General features: G+C 57.7%; 1 protein-coding gene across 3 annotated transcripts; it reads right to left on the bottom strand.

The window, feature by feature from the left end:
* Positions 1 to 5,744: 5,744 nt before the first annotated feature.
* Positions 5,745 to 20,548, bottom strand: NEK8 (NIMA related kinase 8). Of its 3 annotated transcripts, none has more exons than XM_063295104.1 (15): positions 20,457 to 20,548; positions 19,621 to 19,826; positions 16,179 to 16,411; positions 15,713 to 15,844; positions 14,503 to 14,711; positions 14,336 to 14,415; positions 13,928 to 14,109; positions 13,002 to 13,152; positions 11,904 to 11,980; positions 10,929 to 11,046; positions 10,621 to 10,771; positions 10,236 to 10,402; positions 8,378 to 8,536; positions 8,129 to 8,287; positions 5,745 to 7,788 (listed from the first exon to the last, which is right to left on the bottom strand). In XM_063295104.1, the coding sequence occupies exons 1-15, from the start codon at positions 20,501 to 20,503 to the stop codon at positions 7,658 to 7,660; spliced, it is 2,202 nt and encodes a 733-aa protein (XP_063151174.1). In that variant the 5' UTR covers positions 20,504 to 20,548; the 3' UTR covers positions 5,745 to 7,657. The 3 variants fall into 3 exon arrangements, with proteins under 3 accessions (XP_063151174.1, XP_063151182.1, XP_063151190.1); XM_063295112.1 differs by having other exon boundaries at positions 5,745 to 6,937; XM_063295120.1 differs by lacking the exon at positions 8,378 to 8,536.
* Between the last annotated feature and the right edge of the window lie 1,957 nt (positions 20,549 to 22,505).

The raw sequence follows: 22,505 nt of genomic DNA, 5'->3' as shown, positions 1-22,505 counted from the left end.
TCCCCAGCCCGGGTCCAGCTCTTTTCCTGATGCACCACCCTGGATCTGCATGAGATGTTGAACCCAACAGGATCTCGACAGGTGGCTTCTCACGACACGTTAAGCTATACACATGCTGGCCAAGGTTAACACAAATTCCACTCATTGCACAAGCACAGCAGCTCTGCTTGTAAGAGCCAGGGTAGATCAACCGGGTATGAACAACGCAGCCCCCCAGTTGTGGATCCTAGATATTCCAACTTAGTAAGACTGAAATCAAATGCAGATAAGTGAGTACAGGTGGTCCTCACTTAATGACCACAATAGGGACTGGAAGACTGGTTAAGTGAGTCACCATGTGACCAGATCAGATTTTACAACCATTTTTATGATAGTTAAGTGAATTCCTGTGGCCATTAAGTGAATCATGGGTTGTTAAGTGAATCAGCTTCCCCAGTGGATGTTTTTCACTGGAAACTGGCAAAAAATGTTGCAAATTGTGATCATGTGACCACAGGACGCTGCAGCTGGTTATAAATGCAAGCCAGCTGCCAAGTGCCCGAATCACAATCACACGACTGTGGGGGTGGTGCAACGTTTTGTGACAGTCGTAAGTTTGAGTACAGGTCGTAAAGCACTTTCTCTGAACAGGTCTGAGGCAGTTGTAACTTCAGACCATCGTTAAATGAACGGTCATTAAGCGAGGACTACCTGTATTGATTGTATGTGGGTACTTGGGTGCTGAAACTCTGTCAGGACTGACTGGAATATTTCCATAACATCATGAAGCTTTCTCCTGCCTCAGTTTTCCCACCATCATGGAATTCTCAAGGCAGTGACTGTTCTGGCCTGCCATGCAGGATTGTTGTGCACTTGAGCCCCAAATCAATCTACGTTGTGCATTTCTGTTAACTCAGGATCTGCTTGCCTTCTGAGCAAGTACAGTACCCTAACTGCTGGGTACTGTGACCCACGCCCTGAGTAGGAAAAGCAGGTCCTGGGGCTTTGCTGAAGCAGCAAGCCCCCTGCAGCCTGAACAGCCGGTCTCTGCTGTGCAGTCAGCCACAGATAGCTGGGGGGGTCTGGCAGGCGCAGCAGCGGGAGCTTTGGGTCCCTGCCGCCCTACTGCACAGTCAGCCCAGCCCTTCTGGCAATCGGAAGGGGATCCCTGCAAAGCACGGGGAAGGCTGTTTCCCCACCCCATCCCAGCACAGGTGGGAGGGGGAAGCACAGGGGCGCCTCTGCCAGCCCCCCGAAGGAGAGGAGCAAGGCTGGCCCACTTGTTACGCAGGGCCATGCTCCTGGACTTGGGGCCCAGGGGTGCCACTTAACTCGGAGCCCAAGCATTTCTGATCCACCCTGGCCCAGCTCCCCTCTCAGCTCACAGCAGATCAAACGGAGCTTGGTTGGACCTTGACTTCGCCTCCCGCCACCTTCCCAGGAGGAATTAGAATCCCAGAGTCCAGCCCAGCAGCTTCCTCAGGGCAGGAATCCAGAGGGAGGCGTCCCAGGCCAAGGGGGTCCAGCCTCCACTTCTGTGCTGCCAGCAAAGGGGAGTCTGCCCACGCCTCACCCTCTGGGTCACTCCTGGGAGGTTTTTCCCAAGTTTGGTTGGAACCTGCCATCTCGTCTCCTCTTCTGAAGGCTGAGCAGGCCCGGCTCCCCCCATCTCTGCCCTCCGGCCCCGACCACTCTCATTTTCTGGGCCGGTCCTGGAAGCGGCACCCGTTAAGTAGACACAATATTCAAGATGGTCACTGGCCAGTGCAGAATGAACCAGAGCTTTCTTTTTTCTTTTTTTGGTGATTGGAAACTTCTGTTGATGCACCCGAAAACTGCAGCTGCCTCTTCAGCACGCCTCACTGATGACTCGTTTTCAGTTTTCACGTCTTTCTCACAAGTGTTACTACAAGGCCAGGCGGCCCCGGTTCTACACTGGAGGTGCGTCTGCACGTTTGCAGCTGCCTGTTCAATTCATTATTTCCAGCCCATTTTTCTAGCCTAAGGTTATTTTGAATTGTATTTCTGTGCCCTGAGATATTATTCTACCTGATTTTGTGTCATCTGCAGATTTTCCTCCATCTCCTCATCCAAGTCATAAATAAAATTTTGAAGAAAAGCCAGGATTGACACCTGTGGCCCCTCTGGCTACCAGCTGGACGAGGGATCATCAGGAAGCCCTCTCGAAGCATGGCATGCAGGCTGGCCAGGCGTCCAGTTAACAGCCATGCTGTCCAGCACACACAGAACGAGGGTGCTGGTCAGCGCGTCATGCGGCATTTTGCCAGACGGGATCCTGAAATCCCCTATAGCTTTCCTACAATCTACAAAGCCCGCATGGGACAGGACAGGCTTGCACTGAACGCTGGCAAGAGAGTCACTCCTTGTCATTGGGGTTCTGTGTCTGCCCCAGCGGGGTCTCTTGACCGGGTAGTGCTACCCCTGGCAGGGCAGGCCTGTGACTCAATGTCCTCTTGGATTCTGGCTGCTGTTGGGACAGCAGGTGGAGGCCATGGCTAGGAGGGCCTTCCCCTACTTCAGCCGTCGTGCCAGCTGCAGCCCTGCCTGGGGCCGGAGGGCGCTGCTCCGACCGTTGTCACTGCCTGCTCCGACCGCTGCAATGCGCCCTCCGGGGGGCTGCCTCTGACGACCGCTCTGAAGCTGCAGCCGGTTCAAAGCCCAGTGGTTCACGTGCCGGCCGGTGCTCGCCGGTGGAAGCGCACTCCGCCCTGCACTGGTTGCCAGCAGACCTCGGGGGGCAATCGAAAGGGCTGGCGCTGCCCTATAACGGGCCAAGGCATCTGCAGGGCCACATTCTCCATTGGTATCAGCCTGGGCAGTTCAATCGACTTGTGAGAAGCTGCTAGCGGGAGGTAGGTGCGGGGGGGTCTGAGGCCCAGAGGCTGTGTCTCTCTACATGTTGTTGTATTCTATTCGTATCCTCCTTCGGATGGTGGAAGTCTTCTTGCACTTTTAGTCTGTCCTTTGTCTTTGTGCACTGCCAAGAGTCCTTTGCTGCAGGGTGTCCCTGGGATCCCACTCCCTCTCAGGCTGATTGGTCAATAGGATAATCCTCCACAGCTGAAGATCTGCCTCCTGCCAGGCATCTGGGCCTCACCTGTTCCCCCTTCAGCAGAGTTTGCTGTCATCTCTGGCTTGCCATCCAGCGGCCCCCCCGATTTCTGCCACAGAGACACCGCTGCTGGGTGAGCGCTGTGGAAGCCTTGAACATCACTTTACTGACTCTCGTGTTAAATCATGGCGTACGTGCAGTTCTGACCATCCAAAATGGCAAATGTGGGGAGGAAGGGTGGCTGTACATCCCAGGTGATGTTCTACCATGGGGAGAACTTTGTAAGAGAGCCTTTCGGGAAGAGAGGAGCTGAGCAGCCACCGGCGGGACAGGCTTCTGCCCTGCTGATGCTGGGAGCGCAGGAAAGGAGCCCCTCGCTATGCTCTCCACTGCCTCTGTTCAGACAAGGGTGGCCCTGTGCACGGCCAGGGCTTCGTGCTCCTGAGGCTGGCCAGTTGATCCACCTACTTGAAAAAGGAGGCGCTGGCTGGGGCAGCCAGAGTCCTGGTCTTCCAGCCCTGGAGAACAGGCGATCCCAGTGGACCGGAACTCAACAACTGCCGCCCCGTCCCTTCAGGCTGCCTCGTCCAGTGCCACGGGTGGGCCGCGTGGGTTGTCTCTGCAGTTTGCCCCGGGAAAACACTCTTTCCCTGCTGGAACACCCTGGACCAACTTCAGCCTGCCCAAGTGATGGGCTGCCTTTTTGTGCCCCGGCAAGCAGGATGGGGTACAAGCCCGTGGTTGGACTTTAGACCACTTACCACTCCCAGTTCTTTCTACGTGACACGGGCCTTGCCTTGAGGGCTTTCATCCCCCAACCCTCCCGGGGTCCAGCTGAAAGCCCTCCTGGGCAAACTGGGCCAACCTTATTTTTACTGGTCCTTGTGAGGTGCGATTTATTTCAGTTAGCAGCGTATCTTCCAGGAAACTCAGACCACGGTCCCCCAAACCATCTCTCTCCACCCCCTGCAGTGCTTATGCTTTGCTGGCAGGAATCCTTTTCTTTCCGGTCTTGACGGACCAAAAAGACTGTAGAATCACAGGAGTTGGAAGGGGTTTCTGAGGTCATTCAGTTCAACTTGCTGAATCCAAATTAAAGCGCTCCTGCCCGAGGGCTGCCCAGCCTCCCCTTCAACACGAGGGGGAACCCATCACCTCTCCAAGACATCCACTCCACCACCAAACTGCTCTTTTTTCCTAGCATCCAGTCGGAACCGCCTTTCCTGTAACTTAAACCCATTATTCCACGTCCTGCAAGAAGAGAAAACAGGGCCCAATTGTCTTCTGTGACACCTTCCAGCTGTGTGATCTCCCCGTCCTTTCTCAAAGTGGGACGCATGCAGCTCCTTTATTCTCCCTTCACAGTCTTAGCGTCTTTTCTATCCCCCAATCCCCGTTCTCTGAACCTGTTCCAATTTAACGGAATCCTTTTTTAAAGAACGGTGTCCAGAACTAGGCACGGTACTCTATTAAGGACATTACACAATACAGAAAAGGAGATAGATTCGTCTGGCAAGATTTGCTCTTGACAAGCTCATGCTGAAGTCTTGAAATTGCCAGATTGTTTCCAAGGGGCCTACAAGCCAATTTCTTTATGAGCTGCTCTAGAATCTTTAGACTGGTCTGTAGTTTCCCACATTTTCTCTCTGTTCTTTCCTATTTGTTCTCCTCCAGTTATCTGGCACTCCACCAGTTCTCCAGGATTTTTCAACGGCGACACACAAGGGTTCAGCCAGACTATCAGCTAGTTCTTCAGTATCCTAGGATGCAATTCATCTGGTCCCAGAGAATGAAGCTCATTCAAATTAAGGAGGCACTTCCTGACTAGAGTTATAAATTTTAACCTTCAATCCTGCCTCTCCAAATGTCCTGATGGAGCATTTTTTGCTGTTGTTGAACAGGGGGCCAAAAAACGAATTCAGTAGCTCTGCCTTTTCTCGGCTATCTATTAGGATTTAGCTGTTTTCCTTCATGATGGATGGGAAGACCACCTGAAGCCCTGGCACCTCGAGCTTCGAAGTCTGTGGCAAGTACAGCAGTGGCTGATCTCTGCAGCACCATTTGTGCCCAGCTGGGTTAGCAGAAAGGGGTAAGGATCACCGGGCCGGATAAATTTTGGAAGCTGTTCTGTCGGCACACTCCTGGCAGACAGCACGCTTGTTTCAGCTCCTCATAGTAGCCACAACTCTTCCCTTTGTCTTCTTGCAGGGCATAACTGCTGCCCCCTAAATCCTTGGGAGGTCTGTCATCATGTCTCCTCTTCTGCAGCATCTTTTTTTCTTCCCCCGAAGACTCAAAAACCCGTTTCCTTTGTGAGAACTTAAAAGCAGTCTCTGACTGTACCATCAGTACAGGTTTGCTTCGATTCTGTCTGTAATGGAGTTGTCTCCTTTGTCAGCTTTTGTTACAGAATGTTATTTCTCTAATCTGATAAATTCTTTTCTCTTATCAACCGAACTTAAACTGGTCTGTCCCAAATGCCACTGGCAAATTCCTGTTAGCTCTCCCCATTAGCTTACTCACTTCCTTGAAACTACCTTATATTTCTCAGTCAGTCTCTGCTTACTCAGAGAAAAAAAAATCCATCAATCACCAACAGTGGAGCCAATTCCTTATTTGAGAATTCCTTCCAGCTGTGGCAGCTGCCTTGCCCACAATCAGACAACTTCCTCATGTACTCTGCACTGTCTCCTCAAGTAGCCGGGGGGAAATCTGCCTGCCATCACCTGCCCTGCTTCTTTTTCAAGGCTAAAGATGGAACCTGGGGCTTCTCATGGAAAAAGCAGCTGCTCAGCTTCTAAAGCTCTGTGGCCTCACTCCCAGCTCTTCCACCCTCAGGTCTTGTCCTGACCCAAACCTGGGCAGTTAAGTAACAGACAGGGCCTAGCAAACAGTGTTCTGACCGAAGTAGGCCCCTCCTCAAAATATTCCATAGACTGAGCAATTACAGATTGGTGGGTTTATGAACGCAAAAGTGCGCATGCCAAATACACAATTCCAGTAGTAATGACAACTGTCGATACACTGCAATTCTTTCTAAGAGGCACTAAAAATGGAGGATACTGGTGCTGGATAAAAACATGGCTTTCAGTTGTGCTAAATTGCCCCCCCCCTTTCAAACTTTGCAGGGGATGAAGTACAGACAGCTGCTCCTGGAGCAGAGGCTTGACAAAGAAAGGGGCTATTGTTCATGGGGGTCAGGCAGACTGAGATTTCGAGACTCCATACAGTTTGGGAGGTGCCACGGGACTGGACACTGCCTGGGAGAAATAGTGGCTCCAGAAGCAAGACTGCTCCGTTGCAGATGGCCCCCACGGGCTGCAGGGGGCTCAACAGACCATGTCCAACAGGGACTGAGGCCAGATCACAAAACAAGGCAGTGGGGTGAATAAAAACAGCAGCAGCAGCAGCAGCAGCAGCGCTCAGGCCTCCGAATCACTCCCAGTCGTGCTGGAATGGCAGCCCTCTCCGCTGGGGTCCTGCGAGCGGCTACCCAGCAGTCAGAGTCGGCAGGAGCAGGAGTCAGCGTAAGCCTGGCCCCGTGGCTCCCCAGCCTCCAAGGCCACCCTCCAGGGAGGAGCTGGGCCTTCTGCAGGAGATGCTGCTCGGCCTTGGACACGCTGCCTGTGGGGGCACGGATGCCAAAGCAGCCATTCCCCCTCCCAGAAGCTTCGGGCAGGAAGAAGGAAGGGGAGCAATCTGGCAGATGCCTGCATCAGTGGGTGTGGCGTTCCCTCCCCAGCCATGGGCCAGATTTGCTTCAGCCTCCAGGATGAGGTGGATCAGGAGTCCCTGCAAGCGGGAGGGATGCCGGTGTCCTTCCAGCTCCTTCTGTTTCCATCCCGGTCCGTTCCCCTCACTGTGGGCTGGATTCTTCCACTGCAGCTGAAATGTGAAAGATACACTGAGACCAGAAATCACCCAGCCTGGCAGCCTGCTTGGCGAGGGAAGGGTAGTTTGGCCACCAGGACCTCCCTCCCTCCCACAGCACTGGGCAGGGGGCAGTTAGAAGCAAGGCTGGCAAAGGCACAGTAGCTGGCAGAAACCTGGGGGACCTCATACAGAGGAGCTTTGTCTCCGGGCTGAAACCTATGAACTCAGCCCTTCCTTTTCATCTTTTGGCTTCCTCACTAGCCATCCATTCATCGCCAGCTCCCCCTCTGGCTTTCCCAGCGGAGGCACAGATGCCGACTGGCTGATTCACACTCTCCTTGGGGCCACGTTTAGGAGAGAAGCTATTTCAGGATTTCCTGTCCACGGGCAGCAGAGAGGAGCTTCGAAAAGTATCCCAGGACCTTGTCTGCTGCTGGCCTCTCTGTCCCCAGATGAGCTCTGCTCCTGGTGGGATTCTCAGGCTGCTCGGACTCCTTGTCTCCCTGCCGCTCCAACAGCTGCAGGGCTTCTCCCCTAAATGCAGCCCTGAGAAGCCTGTGGAGCAGGTCCTGCAGCTGAAGTCCCCACTGGTCTCGCTAGGAGATGCCTCCGAGAGGAGGAGAACTGGGCTGAAAAAGGGGCCACTGCAACCAAAACGCCACCTGGCTGAAAACAGAGCTAGCTTGCCCCAGCACAGGAACAAAACAGACTGGGTGCCAGAAAGAGCTTGCCTCAGCCCAGGCTTCTTGGGGGGTTCTTGGGCAGAGACACAGGACCCCCAAAGGGCAAGAGGAAGGCATGCCTCTGCTTCAAACTCAACCATTCTGACGCAGGCAAAATTAGCTGGGCAGCCACAGCTTCGCCTGCTGGAGGAACACGGTGGTTAATTCTTTGAGTGGGCACATCAGCGCAGCTCCTGCCTTCCATGGCTGGGAGGCTTCAGGGTTCTGGAGTTCCAAAGCCAAGGGGCCCCAGAAACTTCCTAGGAAGCCCACTGCAGAGCCCCAAGACAGCAGTTGGGGGTCGGAGCCCTGCGCAGCCTCCTGCCCGTCCACCTCTGCTAGCCAATGCCTCACAGGGGGAGGATGGCAGCGGGCACAGGCCAAGGTGGAGGCACCACTGTTGCTTCTCACACTGTCTGCCAGCTGGTGGCCAGCACCCAGGTCTCCCCGGGCAGCCTGTGCCCACAAGCCAGCTACTCACGCTTGACGGTCAGCAGGGTACTGCCGTGGCAACAGGAGACCGAGACGACCAGGCCGGGAGAGCCCTCTTCCAGCTGCACGGGCCGCGGGCTCCTCGCCTCCTCCTCCTTCCTGCCCAGGCGCCCCCTGGCGCTTTTCCCCCAGGTGTAGACCTCACCATCTGGGGAGGCAAAGGCGTTAATGTGACCCAGCTGACCCCAAGTGGTGTCTGAAGGGCAAGGGGCTCTGGGTCCCACGTCCGGCCACTCACCCGCTCCCACGACCAGGGTGAAGGCGTCGCCGCATCCCACCATGGTGACTCTGACGGCCTGGAGCCCCTCCACCAGGTATGGGGCACGGCTGGCGCGACAGGAGATGGGGCCCAGCTGGCCGTGCTGGTTGCTCCCGATGGTATAACACTGACCGGAGGCTGTCGATGGAAAAGGCCAGAAAGCCCATCGTGCTGTGGGGTGCACCCCCTTCTCTGGGGCTGTCCTTGCCCCCTGGCTCCCACAGCTCTACCCTGGAGGCTCGGCAAGCACTCGCCCTGCTAACGCTGGCCAGCCGACCGGACTGGCTGCAAAGGACCAGCACCCGGCTTCTGTTCAGAAGCTATTCTGCACTGATGTGTTACTACACAGGGCGTGGGGGAAGACAGACAACTTTAATACAGACAGTCTTCAGCTGACGATGGTAATTGGGACCGGAATTTCTGTCACTAAGCAAGGCGGTCATAAAATGTGATGTCACGTGACCGCCTTGCTGTCATGAGTGCCGTTGAGCTGAAGACATCAGCACAACGGCACACATGACAATACTAAGCACGCACAACAACAGACACAGACCCCGGCCGGATGATTCAGCCATCAGGACACAAAAGAGGAAGAAGGAAAGACAAAGACAGGGCGGATCACGAGGCACACCTAAGCTGTCAGCAAAGCGCAACGGAGATCGCCCAGCTGACAGAAATCACCGGCTGAAGGAAGAAACAGATTATGGGCAATCCCGGGGCACCAGCAGGGGCCCCGCAACCCTTCACCTACCGGCACGAAAGCATGCAGGACAAAGGGGGGATGACGCAACCCAAAGTGAGGGGGCGCTGACCGGCGCGGGTATTTAAACCCCGCACCGGCGCGCTCCCTTCACTCTCAGCTTTTTCCTCGTCCAGCACTACGCTGTAATAAACCTGAACCTGCTTTCCCTGAAACAGTGTCTGTGTTTTACTCAGCGGTAGGCAGCGCATGACACTTGCTTAGAGGCAGCAGGCCCGGCACTCCCCACTGCTGTTGTTAAGTGAGTCCCAGGTGGCTAGCAAGCAGGTCAGCAGGTAGGTAGTGGCTGCTGCCGGGCAGGGAGGGTGCACAGGTGGCCAGCAAGGCATGGCACAAGCATGGCAGGGCCAGGGGTGGCTGCTGCTGGGCACAGGAGAGTGCAAGCCACTTACCAGAGTGGCCTGCGACCTCCCCTGCCGGCTCCCCCATTGCTTTGCTTGTGGGAAGGTGGCAAATGGTGACCCGGTGACCACGTGTCGCTGCAACTGTTGTGGGAGCTGGTTGCCAAGCACCCGGATCGCGATCACGTGACCGTGGGGACGCTGCGACAGTTGGAACGTCAAGGACCGGTCGCCAGTCCCCCTCATCCAGCACCGTTGTAACTTCAAATGGTCACTGAACGAGTGGTCATTAAACGAGAACTACCTGTAATGAGGAGTCCCTTAAAAAAAAAAGTAACTTTTCCAACACTTATCTCATCTGAGAAGTGTGTGTGGAAAAGGTCAGCCACGATGCAGATTTGTTTGGACTGAACGGCAAGGATTCTTTGCCACTCTGCTTTCAGCTAAAAGGCCAACGCGAATTGATTAATCAGCCAAAAATTAATCAGCTAAAAATTCTCACTGGTGGCAAAGCCTTATAATTGTTTCCCCACTTCCCATGTTTCCCTGGGAGGTGGGGGGTGCTTGTGGTGGCTACCCCATAAGATGTCTGCTTAGCATTGAAGTTCACCATCCTGGCTATCCAGCTTCTGAACCAAAGCAGACCCGAGGGGATGCTCTGATTTTCTTAGGAGTCCCGAAAGGCCTTCCTGGCTCATTCGCCAGAAGCGCTGCCCGAGGCCTCTCCGATGCTCACCGGTGATGGCTGCCGAATGGGCCGTTCCAATGTCAGCGCCCGCAATGGCTTCTTCACTCAAGGGGGCTGAGCAGACAGGACTGAAGACCAGCACTTCCTCCACCTGGTCAGCAGCCGTGAGGGGCTCCCCTTGGGGCACAATCCTGTCCTGCCCCAGCTTGTTATACCTGGTGGGAGGAAAGAGTGAGGGCCAAGCTGCCATCTCTACCTTGAACCCTTGGTGGCCCACTTGGCTCTCAGCTGCCAGTTCAAGCTCTGCCAACAGCTGGGCCCCCAACCAAGACTGGGGCTTTCTGAGCCCCTGGAGTCCAATCTGAGTCCTAAGATGGTCCCCAGCCTCTCCTGGAAGGCAGGCGGCAGGGCGGTGCTGTGACCCTCACCCTACCTGTTGCTGCCACAGGCAAGAATCTGGTTCTTGGATGTCAGGAGCATGGAGGCATCAATGCCACAGAGGACCTTCTGTGCTTCGTAGCCGGAGGGAAGCGGCACCAGCTGTGGGGAGCTGTGACACTCCAGGGTCCCCAGCCCCAGGCGCCCTAGGAGACAGGAAGGCAGGGAAGGGAGGAGGGAGGGGGCTGGCTGGTGGGAGCTCCTGTCGCCTCCCCATGAGGGAGCCTCAGAGGACCCTGAGCAGGGAAGAGGCAGGCCAGCAGCAGTTCCAAGGTTCTCAGGGCTCTGGAGCCCTGTGCTCACCATTGTCCCCTCTGCCCCAAGTGAAGACTTCCCCTTCGCTGGACATGGCCAGGACGTGTGACGCGCCACAGGCTGCTTGTGTAATCTCGTATCCCAGCAGGGCCTCCACAATCTTGGGCTGCAAAAAGCACGTCAGAAGAGCCTCAGCCAACAGCACTCCCCCTCTGGCTTCCCTTCTCTCCTGCACTGCCTGCACCCTGGCAAGATTTCAGCTCCTCCACTGAAGCCGCAGTCGAGGTTTGTCTCACGGCGGAAGGAGAAGGAATCTGGAAGGTGGCAACTGCGTGGAGGCTGTTCTGTTCTCCCTCCAGTCCTGCTTTCTTCCATCATGTGAATCCCAGCAGGGTATGCAGGAGGCTCTCCACTGGCTTCCCTTTTGGACACACCTGGGCAGATCAGTACCTCCAACCCCTGGCTGGGGACCCCAGGACTCATCCTCCTGGTCGAACCCCAAACACACTCCCCCGCCAGCCAATCTTGGCCACACCCCAAGGAAGCCAGTAATAAAGCCACGCACGGACGCTTCTCCCGGCCCAAGCGGCCCCGAGAGGTGGCCCCCAGCCCCCTTCCCCATTCTTCACGTTATGGCCACGGGGCCCGTGTTCCTGAAACGCTCCAAAGAGGGTGCTCACTGGAGCAGGGTGCTTGCTCAAGGCAGGTGCCCAGATGAGGGCCCATGGCGCCCCCAGCTCTTGGGGATCCAGAGAAAGCTAGTGACAACGCGCCTTGGTCTCTTTGGAAGGAGGAGAAGTTAAGTGGACGCGGCCACCAGGAAGCTGAGCTCGGCTGAGAGCCTTTTCCTTTGAAACCTGCCGGAGCACCTCAGCAGCCCTGTGAAGAGGCTGCTGCTGCCTTGTTTCCCTGGGGGGTGGATAAAATGGGAATGGCCCACCCCACACCCGAGGCCCCCAGGCAACTAGCCTCCTCCCCGGGAATACCCGCTATCCAGAAACTTGAGCCCAGGGCAGGACCCACCTGGCTCACGTCCATGACTGTTCCATGTCCTAAGCAGCCACTGCTGCCGCTGCCAAAGGTCAGGACGATCCCTCTGTCTGCAGGGACAAGGAGGAGCTGCCGGCACACTCTGCGCCACCGGGAACCACTGACACTCCCCCTCGGCCCCGGCTTCCCAGCCCTCGGCTTGCCCCTGGCAGGCTCCTCCGAGCCCACGAGAGCAGCAGAGACCAAAGAGCAGGCCAGCCTGCAGGCACAAGGGGGCGTCCGTCTGCTGGACCCCAAAGGCCAGGAAGAGGACCAGCCCAGAGCAGAGAGTACAGAGGGGGACCCGGGCGGAGAGAGGCAGGAACCGCGGCGAAAGGGGCTGAAGTGCTTCTTGAACCCCGAGTAAGGGGGTAACATTCAGAAGGAAATCAGGCAACTGCCTGATTCACGGGATTATAAGGAGGGGAAGGAAGTACAGCACAATCAGATGTGCAAGATTCTGTTATTGTAGCCAATCTCAGTAAAAGTTGTTTTAGCCTTCCCGAAGAGTTGATTTTCTTGTCTGGTCTGCCTGATGGGGCTGACAATCCATACTCTCCGCTGAAAGTTTGCTGGTTTGCTGGTTTGCTTAAAGCTCCAGGAAGAGGTGGTTTCAGCCTCCCCACAAATCTCAGGAACCCCCACAGGCTGCTGCCACCCCCTCACCCCCTGGGTCCACCCAACCCTGCAGCTCCCACAGACCACAGCCGGCGTTCCCAGCAGGCCTCTCTCCAGTCTGACCCGACCAGCCAGGGCAGGACCGAAGGCCTCCTGCCAGCAAGGAGAGCCCTGCTGTGGACTCTGGGCCCTTTTTCTCCCTCTGAAAACCCTAGTTTTGCAACAAGCAAACATCCTTATGAGACAATGCCGGTTCTGCCTGAAAAACGCTGGTGGAGGGGAGGGAAAACCGTCTTGCAACAGTGAAAAATGGACTCTTTTTCCTTCCCAGCACACTGCAAGCCTTGTAGGTCTCCAGTGGAAAAAGCACCAGTACCCCACCGCTGTGCAGACCCACTGGAGCATCTGTGGCCTCCCTCCTGGGGCCGTGCAAGGGTTCCCCTGCCAGCCCCTGCCCCCCTCCCCTCGTCCTACCTGTCAAGCAGGCAGTGAACAGATCCCCGCAGGCCACATGCTTGATGGTCACTCCAGACTGGCCCTCCAGGAAACGGCACACAAACTGGGGCTGCAGCTGCTCAGTGGCCCCTGGGAGTGAGGGGCCCCCAGCCATGCCAAAGGGGGGCGGCTGCAGTGGGCGAAAAGCAGCAACAGCAAGACCGGGTTAGGCAGGGCCAAGAGGGGTTCAGGGTCAAGGCTTGAGCAACAACGAACAGCAGAGCAACCGGAAGCTGCGTGTTCATAGGCACGGGCAGAGCTCCTTCACAGTGACAGCCTGCCCCACAGATCTCTCGCTTATTTTTCTGTTTGTGGCTGAGACTCGGCCCCGGCTCCCAGCTGCTCTTCCAGCAGGAGAGGCCCAGGTGGCACGGAGGAAAGGGGAAGGCCCTGCAGTCTGAAGGTGCCCTCGGAGGCTTGTGTGAGCCCCAGCATCCCTCTGCCGGCTTTCTCATGTATCCGAGGACCTGCCCAAAATGGGGTAGCAGATCATCTCCTCCTCCTCCGACAGTCCTCATCAGGTTGGCAGCCAGCCGACCCTCCTCCAGGATACTTCATTCCTTCTCTCCTCTCCCCTTGAAGTTGAACAGTTTGTGGTTATTCAACGTACTCAGTTCTAATTGGCTGGGGGGGGGGTTCTCTTTCTTCTCTGGCGTATCTCCTGTGCCTCTGCAATGCCCCCCTGCTGATACCCACCTCTCTCACGGAGCCTAAAGGTCCCATCTTGACTACCCTTGGAGTGGCCAACGTGTCTCCAAAGGGCCTATGGCTTTAAAAGAAAACTGAAGCAACCTTTTGAAACAGGGGTAAGTCAGGGGTGGGTAACCAAAGTCTCCCCCCCCTTCAGCTTGACTGCAAGCAGAGAGGGGTTCCCCCACCCTGGGCAGAAGCAACAGGCCTCTCACCTCCCACATGACCAGGCGCCCAGATTTGGTCACGCCGGCCTTCTGCGTCCGGCCCGTGGACACCTGCACCACCTCCGTGTTCGGCATGGGCAGCCGGATGGGAGTGGTGATCCCACACCCCCAGGTGTAGATGGAGGACAAGGCCGGTGGGAGGCCAGGCCTGGCAGAACCGGTGCGACAGCCTGCGTCCGAGAGAAAGCCCCGTTGGCGGATTCTGGCAGGGCCACGTGTGCGCTGCCGGGGGGGGAGGGCCACCTGCCAAAGGAGCAGGAGAAAGATGCTCTGCTGTCTCCAGCCCCACCACATGGTGTCCTAAGTTAGGACCTGTGAACCTGCCACCCCTGCGGGGAGAATCCCAGGCAGCCCTCTGGGGAGACAAAGGGAGCCCCGCCACTTGTCCAGCCTTACCCCTCACTCTGGCAGTGACGGCCCCGCCCCCAGCTCTGCCGTGGGTCACTGGAGGCACCGCCGTCCACGGCTTCTCAGGCCTGCCAAGAGCAGGAGGAGAGTCTCCAGTCAGGCGGGGGGGCAGCGGGGGCAGAGAGCGGGGTGACCACAGGGCTGCCCCAACTTGCCTTCTCATCCGGACGCTGCCCACGTCGGTGTAAAGGTTCAGCAAGGGGCGGATGCAGAGGGCTTCCGCCATGATCTCACTGAGCTGGGGCCGCTTGGACGGGTCCAAGTTGAGCAGGCTGAGGATCAGCTGGCGCAGCTCAGGGCTGTAGCGGTCCGAGATGGGAGCAAAGGTGCCGCTCATGATCTTCAGAACTAAGGCTGGCAGGTTCTGCATGAGATGAGGGAGTACCATCAGAGAATCGCAGGCCCAGCAGGATCCCAAACTGCCAGGAGGGCGGGGAAAACACTGCGGCCCTTTCTCAGTTGAGAACGCAGGCAGAAGCAGCCCCGCCTTTGGCCCTGGCCCCCTCCGGATCAGCATGCCACATGTTCTTTGGTGAGGAGGGATGGCATGGGATGGCCCCCTCCCCACCTCCCCTGAGGATTTAAGCAGGATCATTTGAAAAGATCATCCTGCCTGGATCTGCAGGTATAGGAACTGCCACTTGGGGTCTTTTGTCAAGAAGAAAGACATTTCTCCTACCCCAAAATAATCCAGACTGGTACAATATGACAAAAACATGGAAAGCAAGCTAGGAATATGCACCCAGCTAATCACATTGACTCCCAACTCACCTCCAGAGGACTGCTGAAGTTACCAAATGGAGCTGCATGAAGCATGCTACCAAGGAACTCCGTTACAAAAACAAGTGATTTTTTCAAAACTAACTTTAGAAAACAGGATAGGAAAAAAATGATTTTCTAACTGTGTACATTATTTCCTGCTAATCTAATATGAAACAATGAAATAGCTAAGAACCCAAGATCCAAAAACCGGGCAAGTGGGCCCACCTTTAAAATCCCTCCCAAGTCCCCTGCTGCCTATGCTGGCGCCTGCCTCCTTCAGCGCTGCCTGCTCTGACTGGCAGCAGGAGGCCCCCAGGACTTCCCCACTCTTACCTAGGAAACTACTCTGTATAAAACAGGTCTTGTTCCTGGCAAGAAACCTCCTATCTCTTCATGCCATGATGGCTACAGTGTATGGATACTTGACTAAGAGCAGAGCTTCACAAAACAAATAGTCATCATTCCCAGTGGCCACTGCAACATGCATTCAGAGGTTGTGCCTGCCGGATGTCCAAGCACCCCAGGTGCCCACTGCAGCAGAGAGAATACCACTGGGACACCAGTTCCAACCCAGAAGCCGGCCAGCCTGGCCCAGTCCCTTACTGCTGCCTCGAAGGCCCTCTTCAAACTGGCCAGTTCATACAGGACACAGCCCAGGGCCCAGATGTCACTCTTCTGGTTGTAAGGCTTGCCTTCGCACAGCTCTGGGGAGATGTAGCAAGGGGTGCCCACCACCTGGGGAAAGAGGCACCTGAATGAGTGCCCATCGGCAAATCCGGAAAGGCAGGCAAAAGGGGAGAGCAGAAGGCCCCCTGCCCTGGCTCGGCTCTGCCCAAGAGCCACACGTGGAGCTCCCTGCTTGTGGGCCAGAGAGCTAAGTACGTGGCAGGCAGTGGCCTCAGATGTCTCCACAGGGAGACAAGCCCCAGGGCAGCCCCCATTCCTGCCACGCTCCTGGGCTCAGCCCTGGCCTCGGCAGCCGCCCTGTCAAAGCCAGGGCGACGCTGACTCTGCCAACTTGCACCCTTTGCCCAGGAACGGCCAGAGGGGGCCCCCACGGGAAGCTCACAGTATAGGCTTTGCTTTTGCTGCTGAGGATCTTGGAGATGCCAAAGTCGCCTATCTTGGCCACCGTGTGGTGTTTGTCCAAGAGGATGTTCTGGGTCTTGAGGTCCCGGTGCAGGATCTGCTTGGCGTGGACGTGGTGCAGCGCCAGCAGGATCTGCACGAAGAAGTGCAGGATGGTCTCCTCGTCCAGGAGGGAATTGCCTCGCTTGCGGATGAATTCTGCCAACGTCCCCCCTGGGCAGGAGAGGAAGAGGGAAGCAGCCTTAGGCATGCTGCCCACAGAGCCCGGGGCTCCCCGAGCGTTTGCTCCCCACCTCGAGCCACTGCCCACGGAATCAGAGTCCAGTGGCCAAGGAGCCCCGAGCCAGGTGGGGACAGCCTCTGGTTAGGGGACCAGGAGCATTACTAGATCTTTCCAGGGAGGAAACCACGGTTTGCCACCACATTCAGAGAGAGTTGCGCCGAAGGGCCAGAATGCCGGAAAACCCTGCGGCCCAAGAGTCTCACTGGGGTCCCCTGGATGACCCCCGGAGCAGACAGGCTCCCGCGTGGCCTGCCCAGCAGGGACGGACAGGATGCCAGCAAGCGCAGAAGCCCTGCCTGCCACAGTGGCCCACGGGTTTGCTCAGGACCGCTTCCTGTTCCCAGCTGGAGCCAGCTATGCCTCGGGAGGAGCAGGACAGGGTTGGGGAGACGGGCAAAGCTGCCTGCCGGCTCCCCCGCCTCAACCTGGAGCCAGTTCCTCATTTCGGGGGGAGAACCAGGGATGGGGCGGTGGGAAGGCGTACACATTCCATGGTTTTAAAGTCAGAACCATGGGCCTGCTCAAAAAGGCCAGGCCTCGCTGTAGCTCAGACAAGCAAGGGGGGCAGCAAAAATAAGACCCCTCGGATCCCTGGCCACTGGGGCGAGGAGAAGGGGAAAGGGAGGGGGAAGCTTCCAGGGCCTGAAATCTTCAAAGCCCACCCCTGGAGGAGCTTGGCAAACAGAGAAGATCCACAAAGGGTTAACCCAGTCTCGGCATTCAAAGAAAAGGGAAAGAAAAGGGGAAAAAAGGAGAGGCCACGCTCCTGCAAGGGCAGAACAGGCTGAACCTGTTTTGTGGTTCTGCTTCCAAGCAAAGGTGGTCTGTGGCGCCTCCTCCTTCAGACTGTCTATGCAGCAGACACAAAACACGCTTTTGTTTCAAACCACCAGTGGGGCTGCATGTTGAAGGGAGTGCCTGCCCCCACCCCGCTCTGCAGTGTGGCACCCCCACCCCCACTTGCTTCTGCAACCAGGGCAGGAGGACCTCCCTTTGCAAAACAGGGCCCAGCTGGCTCTGGCTGAAGGCCGGCCCCTTCTCTCTGGCATTCCAGCCTCCCCAGCAGCGCAGCCGTGTGGCCAGGAAGTGGCCCATCTCTTGCAGCCCCTACCCCCAACCCCCGCAGAGGCTCTTTGGGAGCCCGGGCAGGAGAGCAGGACTTCCCGGAGTCCACGCAGGCTTCCCTCCTCCTCCCCGCACCATACTGTCATGCCGCCCTCAGGCAAGGATCACAGGCATCTGCAACTGGCTCTAGCCCACACAGGCACAGACACCTTCCTCCCTGAGAGATGCTGGGCAGGGTCCCTGGCAGGGAAGGAGGGAGAAACCAGGGGCTCTCATGGAATGGAAGAATAAAGGTTAAGCATGGCCTGCCAGGTCAGGCCAGGGGCCATGTTGGTCTGAGGCCAAGAGATGCCCCTGGGGAGCGGGCAAGGAGGAGGTGGAGACCCCCTGCAAGTGGCATCTGGAGACCGGCGCCCCAGCACAGAGGCAACACCCTGGCTGTACAAGGCTGCTCCTCCCCAAGTCCATCCGAGCACCTTCAGGGCACCTGACTGCCCTCCTGTGCGGGCAGAGCATCCATCGTGGGGGGCGCAAATTGGTGCCCCTCCCCTCCCGGGGATGTTGTCTTATCAGGCTACGCACCGACCCTGAGTGGCCAAGGTTGAGAAACACTGATCTCATAGATCAAAACCGAGAGCAAGGCTGGCCATGCTGGCTGGGGAGTTCTGGGAGTTGAAGTCCACCCATCTTAAAGGTGCCAAGGTTGAGAAACGCTGCCTTAAGAGTGTCAGAGTCTCTGGCCATTCAGTTCAAAACTGGCCTGGAAGTGGCAAGAGGAGTTTTTCCAGTCCTTCCTGGGGGGCTGTTAAAGGTGGGACTTTCCAGCTGCAAAACAGGTCCTCTTGACCTACAGCCAAGGCTGAACAGGGCTTAGGCATATGGCTGGAATGGCCCCTGGCTCTCTTAGGCCCTTCCCAGAAATCCAGGGAGAGTGGGGGACAGTTTCCTGTTCTTGGGACAAGAATGCAGACTGCCCCCCCACCCCCCGCCAAGGAAGAGACCACCACAGCATAAGAAACCAGGAGCCTCTGGCCTTTGGGCCAGGAGAGGGAATGTGGCCAGCCACTCCCACTTCTGAACCAGGGGCAGACGCTGGGGGCTGGGGTGGGGGGCATCATATGGCCAGCCTGAAACCACCAAGGGAAAGAAAGAAATCCTTAGGAAGATCCACACTGAGGGCATGAATCTGTATTTCAAGGGAACAGGAGAGAAAGAGAGAAAAGTTGGTCAAGAAGAACGCCTCATCTGCAGGCCGGCCTGACTCTGACTTCCACCTAGCGAGAAGGCGAGGCAGCCTTCCTTCAGAGTTTGGGAAAGGGCAGCGTTCCGTGGCAGAGCCCCTGATCTGACCTGCAGAAGGTCCTGGGCTCAGTCCCAGGATCTTCCCTTAAGACCTTGCTTCGGGTAGGCTCGGAACAAGGTTCACGGCTTGAAATTCTGAGCGGTTGCTAAATGAGCGAGCGCCGTGGCAGGATAAACGGACAAACAACCCGGCACGGCATACGGCAAGGTCCTGCATGTTCACCGACTGGGCCTCTTCAAGGACAGGGATGTCGGTTTCTAGCTCGCTTCCAACTAGACCTATCTGTCCTTTGCTGTCTCACCTTCGTAGGGCTCCTCATCCTTGTGCCCAGGGCTACAGTTCTGACCAACAAACTTAGGCCCCTCAACTCTGAACCGGAAGAGGGGTGGTGAGTGAGCAGTAAGGAGTGCTGGAGACCCAGAAGGCTGCTTTAATCTCATGCCATCCTGTCCACGCTCATGAAGTCCAGACACAGCGGAGCTCAACTCCTGGTGATGCCATGAATACGGCTGAGCAGTTTTCTCAGCTCCGGGGCCGGCTTGCCACCGCCTTCTCCCGGACCGCTTTTCACCTTCCCAGCCTAGCCACCGACCCGGCTTGCCTCTTGGTCTCCCATCCCAATACTCTCCGGCTTTGCCTGGCCCGAGCTGCTTAGGGTCTGCCGAGGGCCCTAACCCGAATCCTGGAGTTTTTGTCCCTCCCGGGAGGGGCTTCACCGCTTTGTGGGCAACGCGTCCCTTTCCCACCCCTGCCCGCTGGGGCCGCCGCTACCTGGCGCGTACTCCATGGCGATCATCAGGGCCTTGTCCTCCAGGAAGTTCTCGTAGTACTCGATGACGTGCGGGTGGTGCAGCAGCTTCAGCACCTGGCACTCGTTCTGGGCCGCCAGCCGCTCGTCCTTGGTCATCTGCTCCACCGGGATCTGCTTCAGGATGACCAGCTTCTGGTCCCGCCTGCGCAAGCACAGGTGCACGATCCTGCGGAGGCAGCCGAGCCGTCAGGCCGCGGGGGGCGGCGGGGCTTCTCCCGCTGGGGGCCCCGGCCCGCCGGGCACCTCCGGACGGGGGCCCTCCCCGGAGATGCGCCCCCAAGCGCAGCCTGGCTGAGGGGTCCTGCGCCCGCCTCCGAGCCTCAGTTTCCCCGCGGGTGCAGGGCTGCGGAGCAAAGGGGCGCCAAGGGGGTTGGGGATTCCCGGGGCCCCTCCCTGTTTGCGCGGCTGGGTTTGCATCACCAAAGTCGAAGGCCGACGGTGGCCCCGATCCACGGGGCCCCGGGACCCGAAGCCCTTGGCCGATTGGGCGGCCCAGGCGGCGACTACAAAGCCCATCGCGGGAGACGACGCGCGCCTCGGAAGGGCGTCGGGGGCGGGTAAAGCCTTGGGCAGCCTTGCCGGCTGGGGACGATGGGCGCGGTAGTCCCACGCGAAGACCAGCCACTCGGCCTGCCTTTCCGCCTCCGCGCAGGGGCTCTCAAAGCCGCCCCGCGGCCACCGCCCCCCCCATTAAGCGCCGGTTAATGACTTCGCGGAGTCGGAAGGCCCCCATTGGCTGGGGGAGGGGGGAGGGGAGAGGGCCCGCCCCCGTCGCCACGGCGACCGCCGTCCTCACCCGAACGCCCCCCGCCCGACCACCCGGATCCGCTCGTATTTCTCCATCGGGTGCCGCCGAGTAGGCCGCGGCCGACGGGCCTCGCATTACCATGGCGACGCGCCCGGGCGCGATTGCCTACGGGGGCCGGCGGGGGCCAAGCCGCACCGTTCTCGCGCCGCCCGACGAGTGTGATGGGGGGACCACAACAACAACAACCGCGGTCCTGCAGCCGGATCTTAAGACACTCAGACAGCAGCCTTGAGAGCCCGCGGCCCTCCCTAGCCTGTGGCGCGTTGGCTGGGGATGATGGGATTTGAAATCCAACCCTGCTAGAGCCCCTTCATCCACGACATTGCAGGGTGGGTACAGGGGGTCGAGAAGGGGCTTTCCTGTGGCTCGCGACTACAGTTCCCATCACTCCCAGCCAGCAGGCCCAAAGTTTTGGGGTGCCCAGCGCTCTAGGCTGGCCTGCGCATTTTGGGGGTGCTAAGCCAGGGAGCTGGCGGGGGGCACCCCCTCCAGCCTCAACCCCTGCAGCGGATGAGATATGATGATTGATGGTCTCTGGAGTTCTTTCTCATGCATTGATGAGGAGGATCCCTGCCCCAAAGGACCAGAGTGAAGACCCTCATTAGGGCCCCAGTTTTGAAGGGGGGCCTGCCTCCCTCCATCAATTTTTAAGGTAAGCAACACCATGCGCAAAGCACCCCTCCTCCTCCCTCCTGCTGTGCCCCCCAGCCATTGGTCCCTCCCTGTCAACTGCCAGTCCCTCTGGGGCCCCTGGTGGGGAGGTGCTGCTCTCAGGGCAGGTGCCCCCCCCAGCAGAGAAAGGCCCGACTGACCCCTGCTTTGCCAAGAACACCAGGGTCCAGAGACCTTCAAGGTCATCTAGTCCAGCCCCCTGCCCAGAGCAGGGGTGGATCCTGGCTTTTGAGAAAACCTATCAGCCCAATAAGGCTCCTGCACCTGTTCAGGTGGGGAGAGCGCTGTGCAAGCTTTGCTGTTTGGCAGGTATCTTCATTGAGGATGCCGGCCCTTGATCCAGCAGGCAGAGCCTTCTGGGCAGTTCCTCCAAAGGGCAAAACTTCAGCGCTCCTTTGGTGGTGCTGGACCTGCCTGGTGGCGTCCAAGATCCACAACTGCTTGAGCCTAGAAGCAGTCAGACCGGTGTCGCTCCTCAGAGGGAACCCCGATGTACCCGAAATCCGCATCTGGGTAGCATTTTGGGAGAGACAGCTTTATGTGTCAGGGACGGCTAGACCAGATGTTTCAGCCAGATGTTTCAGCCAAATGTTTCAGCCGTGAGAGTTGGAATTTGAGCTCAGCAACACTTCCAACCCGGGAGAGCGGCTGCATTAGAAAACAAAGGTCCCGTTGCTTTGGGAAGGCTAGCCGAGAGTCCAGGGGTGCCTGTGTATCTAGAGGGCAACCAGTCAGGAGGAGCTGAGCTGCCCTGCTGGAGGAAGGGAACTTCCGTTCCCAGGCAGACGTTGCATGGGCTGCTGCTTCAAAAGAGGGAGGCTTCGTGGTTCCTGAGATCTGTGGTAAAGATAGGTGCCAGGTGGCTTTCTGATGCCCTCAGCAGCTGGGCAGTCCCTGGGAAAGATGAGGGGAGGGGTCCCCTGCTACCTTGATAAGCGTCTCCCAAGCTAAACAAAGGAGGGGGAAGCAGATAAAAACAGTCCCATCTTTTCCCCCTAGCTGGGAGGGAGGACTGTCAGAGGCCAGGCAGGTAGCAGGGTAAAGATTGCTCCAAAAGGAGTATAAAAGATCTCAGGGGAAAAAAATTGCTCCAGGATTCATCTGGCCTTCCCTGACGTGGCACTCTCCAGGTGCCCGGAGCTGGCAGGAGGAGGAGGGAGCCTGCGTGGGCAGAAGAGCCAGGAAGCTGGGTTTTAATTGAAACGCTACAGCCTTTCCAGGCCTGCTGTTCTCCAGATGCCCAGGATCTGCAGCTCCCAGCAGGTCTAGGTGGCACCACGCTGGGAGATGGACACGTAGCAGTTCTCGTCCTGGGTTCCTCCAAAGAACTTGAGGCAGTTTGCTTGGTTTCCATCCATCCCTCCC

This window comes from Candoia aspera, chromosome 1 (genome assembly GCF_035149785.1).
Source record: "Candoia aspera isolate rCanAsp1 chromosome 1, rCanAsp1.hap2, whole genome shotgun sequence".
Classification (NCBI taxonomy): Eukaryota; Metazoa; Chordata; class Lepidosauria; order Squamata; family Boidae; genus Candoia; species Candoia aspera.
This window is presented reverse-complemented; position numbering and strand designations above follow the sequence as displayed.

What these genes read in the sequence shown, in the direction of transcription:
- NEK8 (XM_063295104.1), bottom strand. Translation starts at nt 20,503, where the DNA reads ATGGAGAAATACGAGCGGATCCGGGTGGTCGGGCGGGGGGCGTTCGG. An exon ending in CGTCACTGCCAGAGTGAGGG is followed by an intron (nt 14,110 to 14,335) that starts GTAAGGCTGGAC and finishes TCTCGGACGCAG; the next exon opens with GCTGTCGCACCGGTTCTGCC. An exon ending in TACCCTGCTGACCGTCAAGC is followed by an intron (nt 7,789 to 8,128) that starts GTGAGTAGCTGG and finishes TTCCTCCAGCAG; the next exon opens with GCGAAGCTGTGGCTGCCCAG.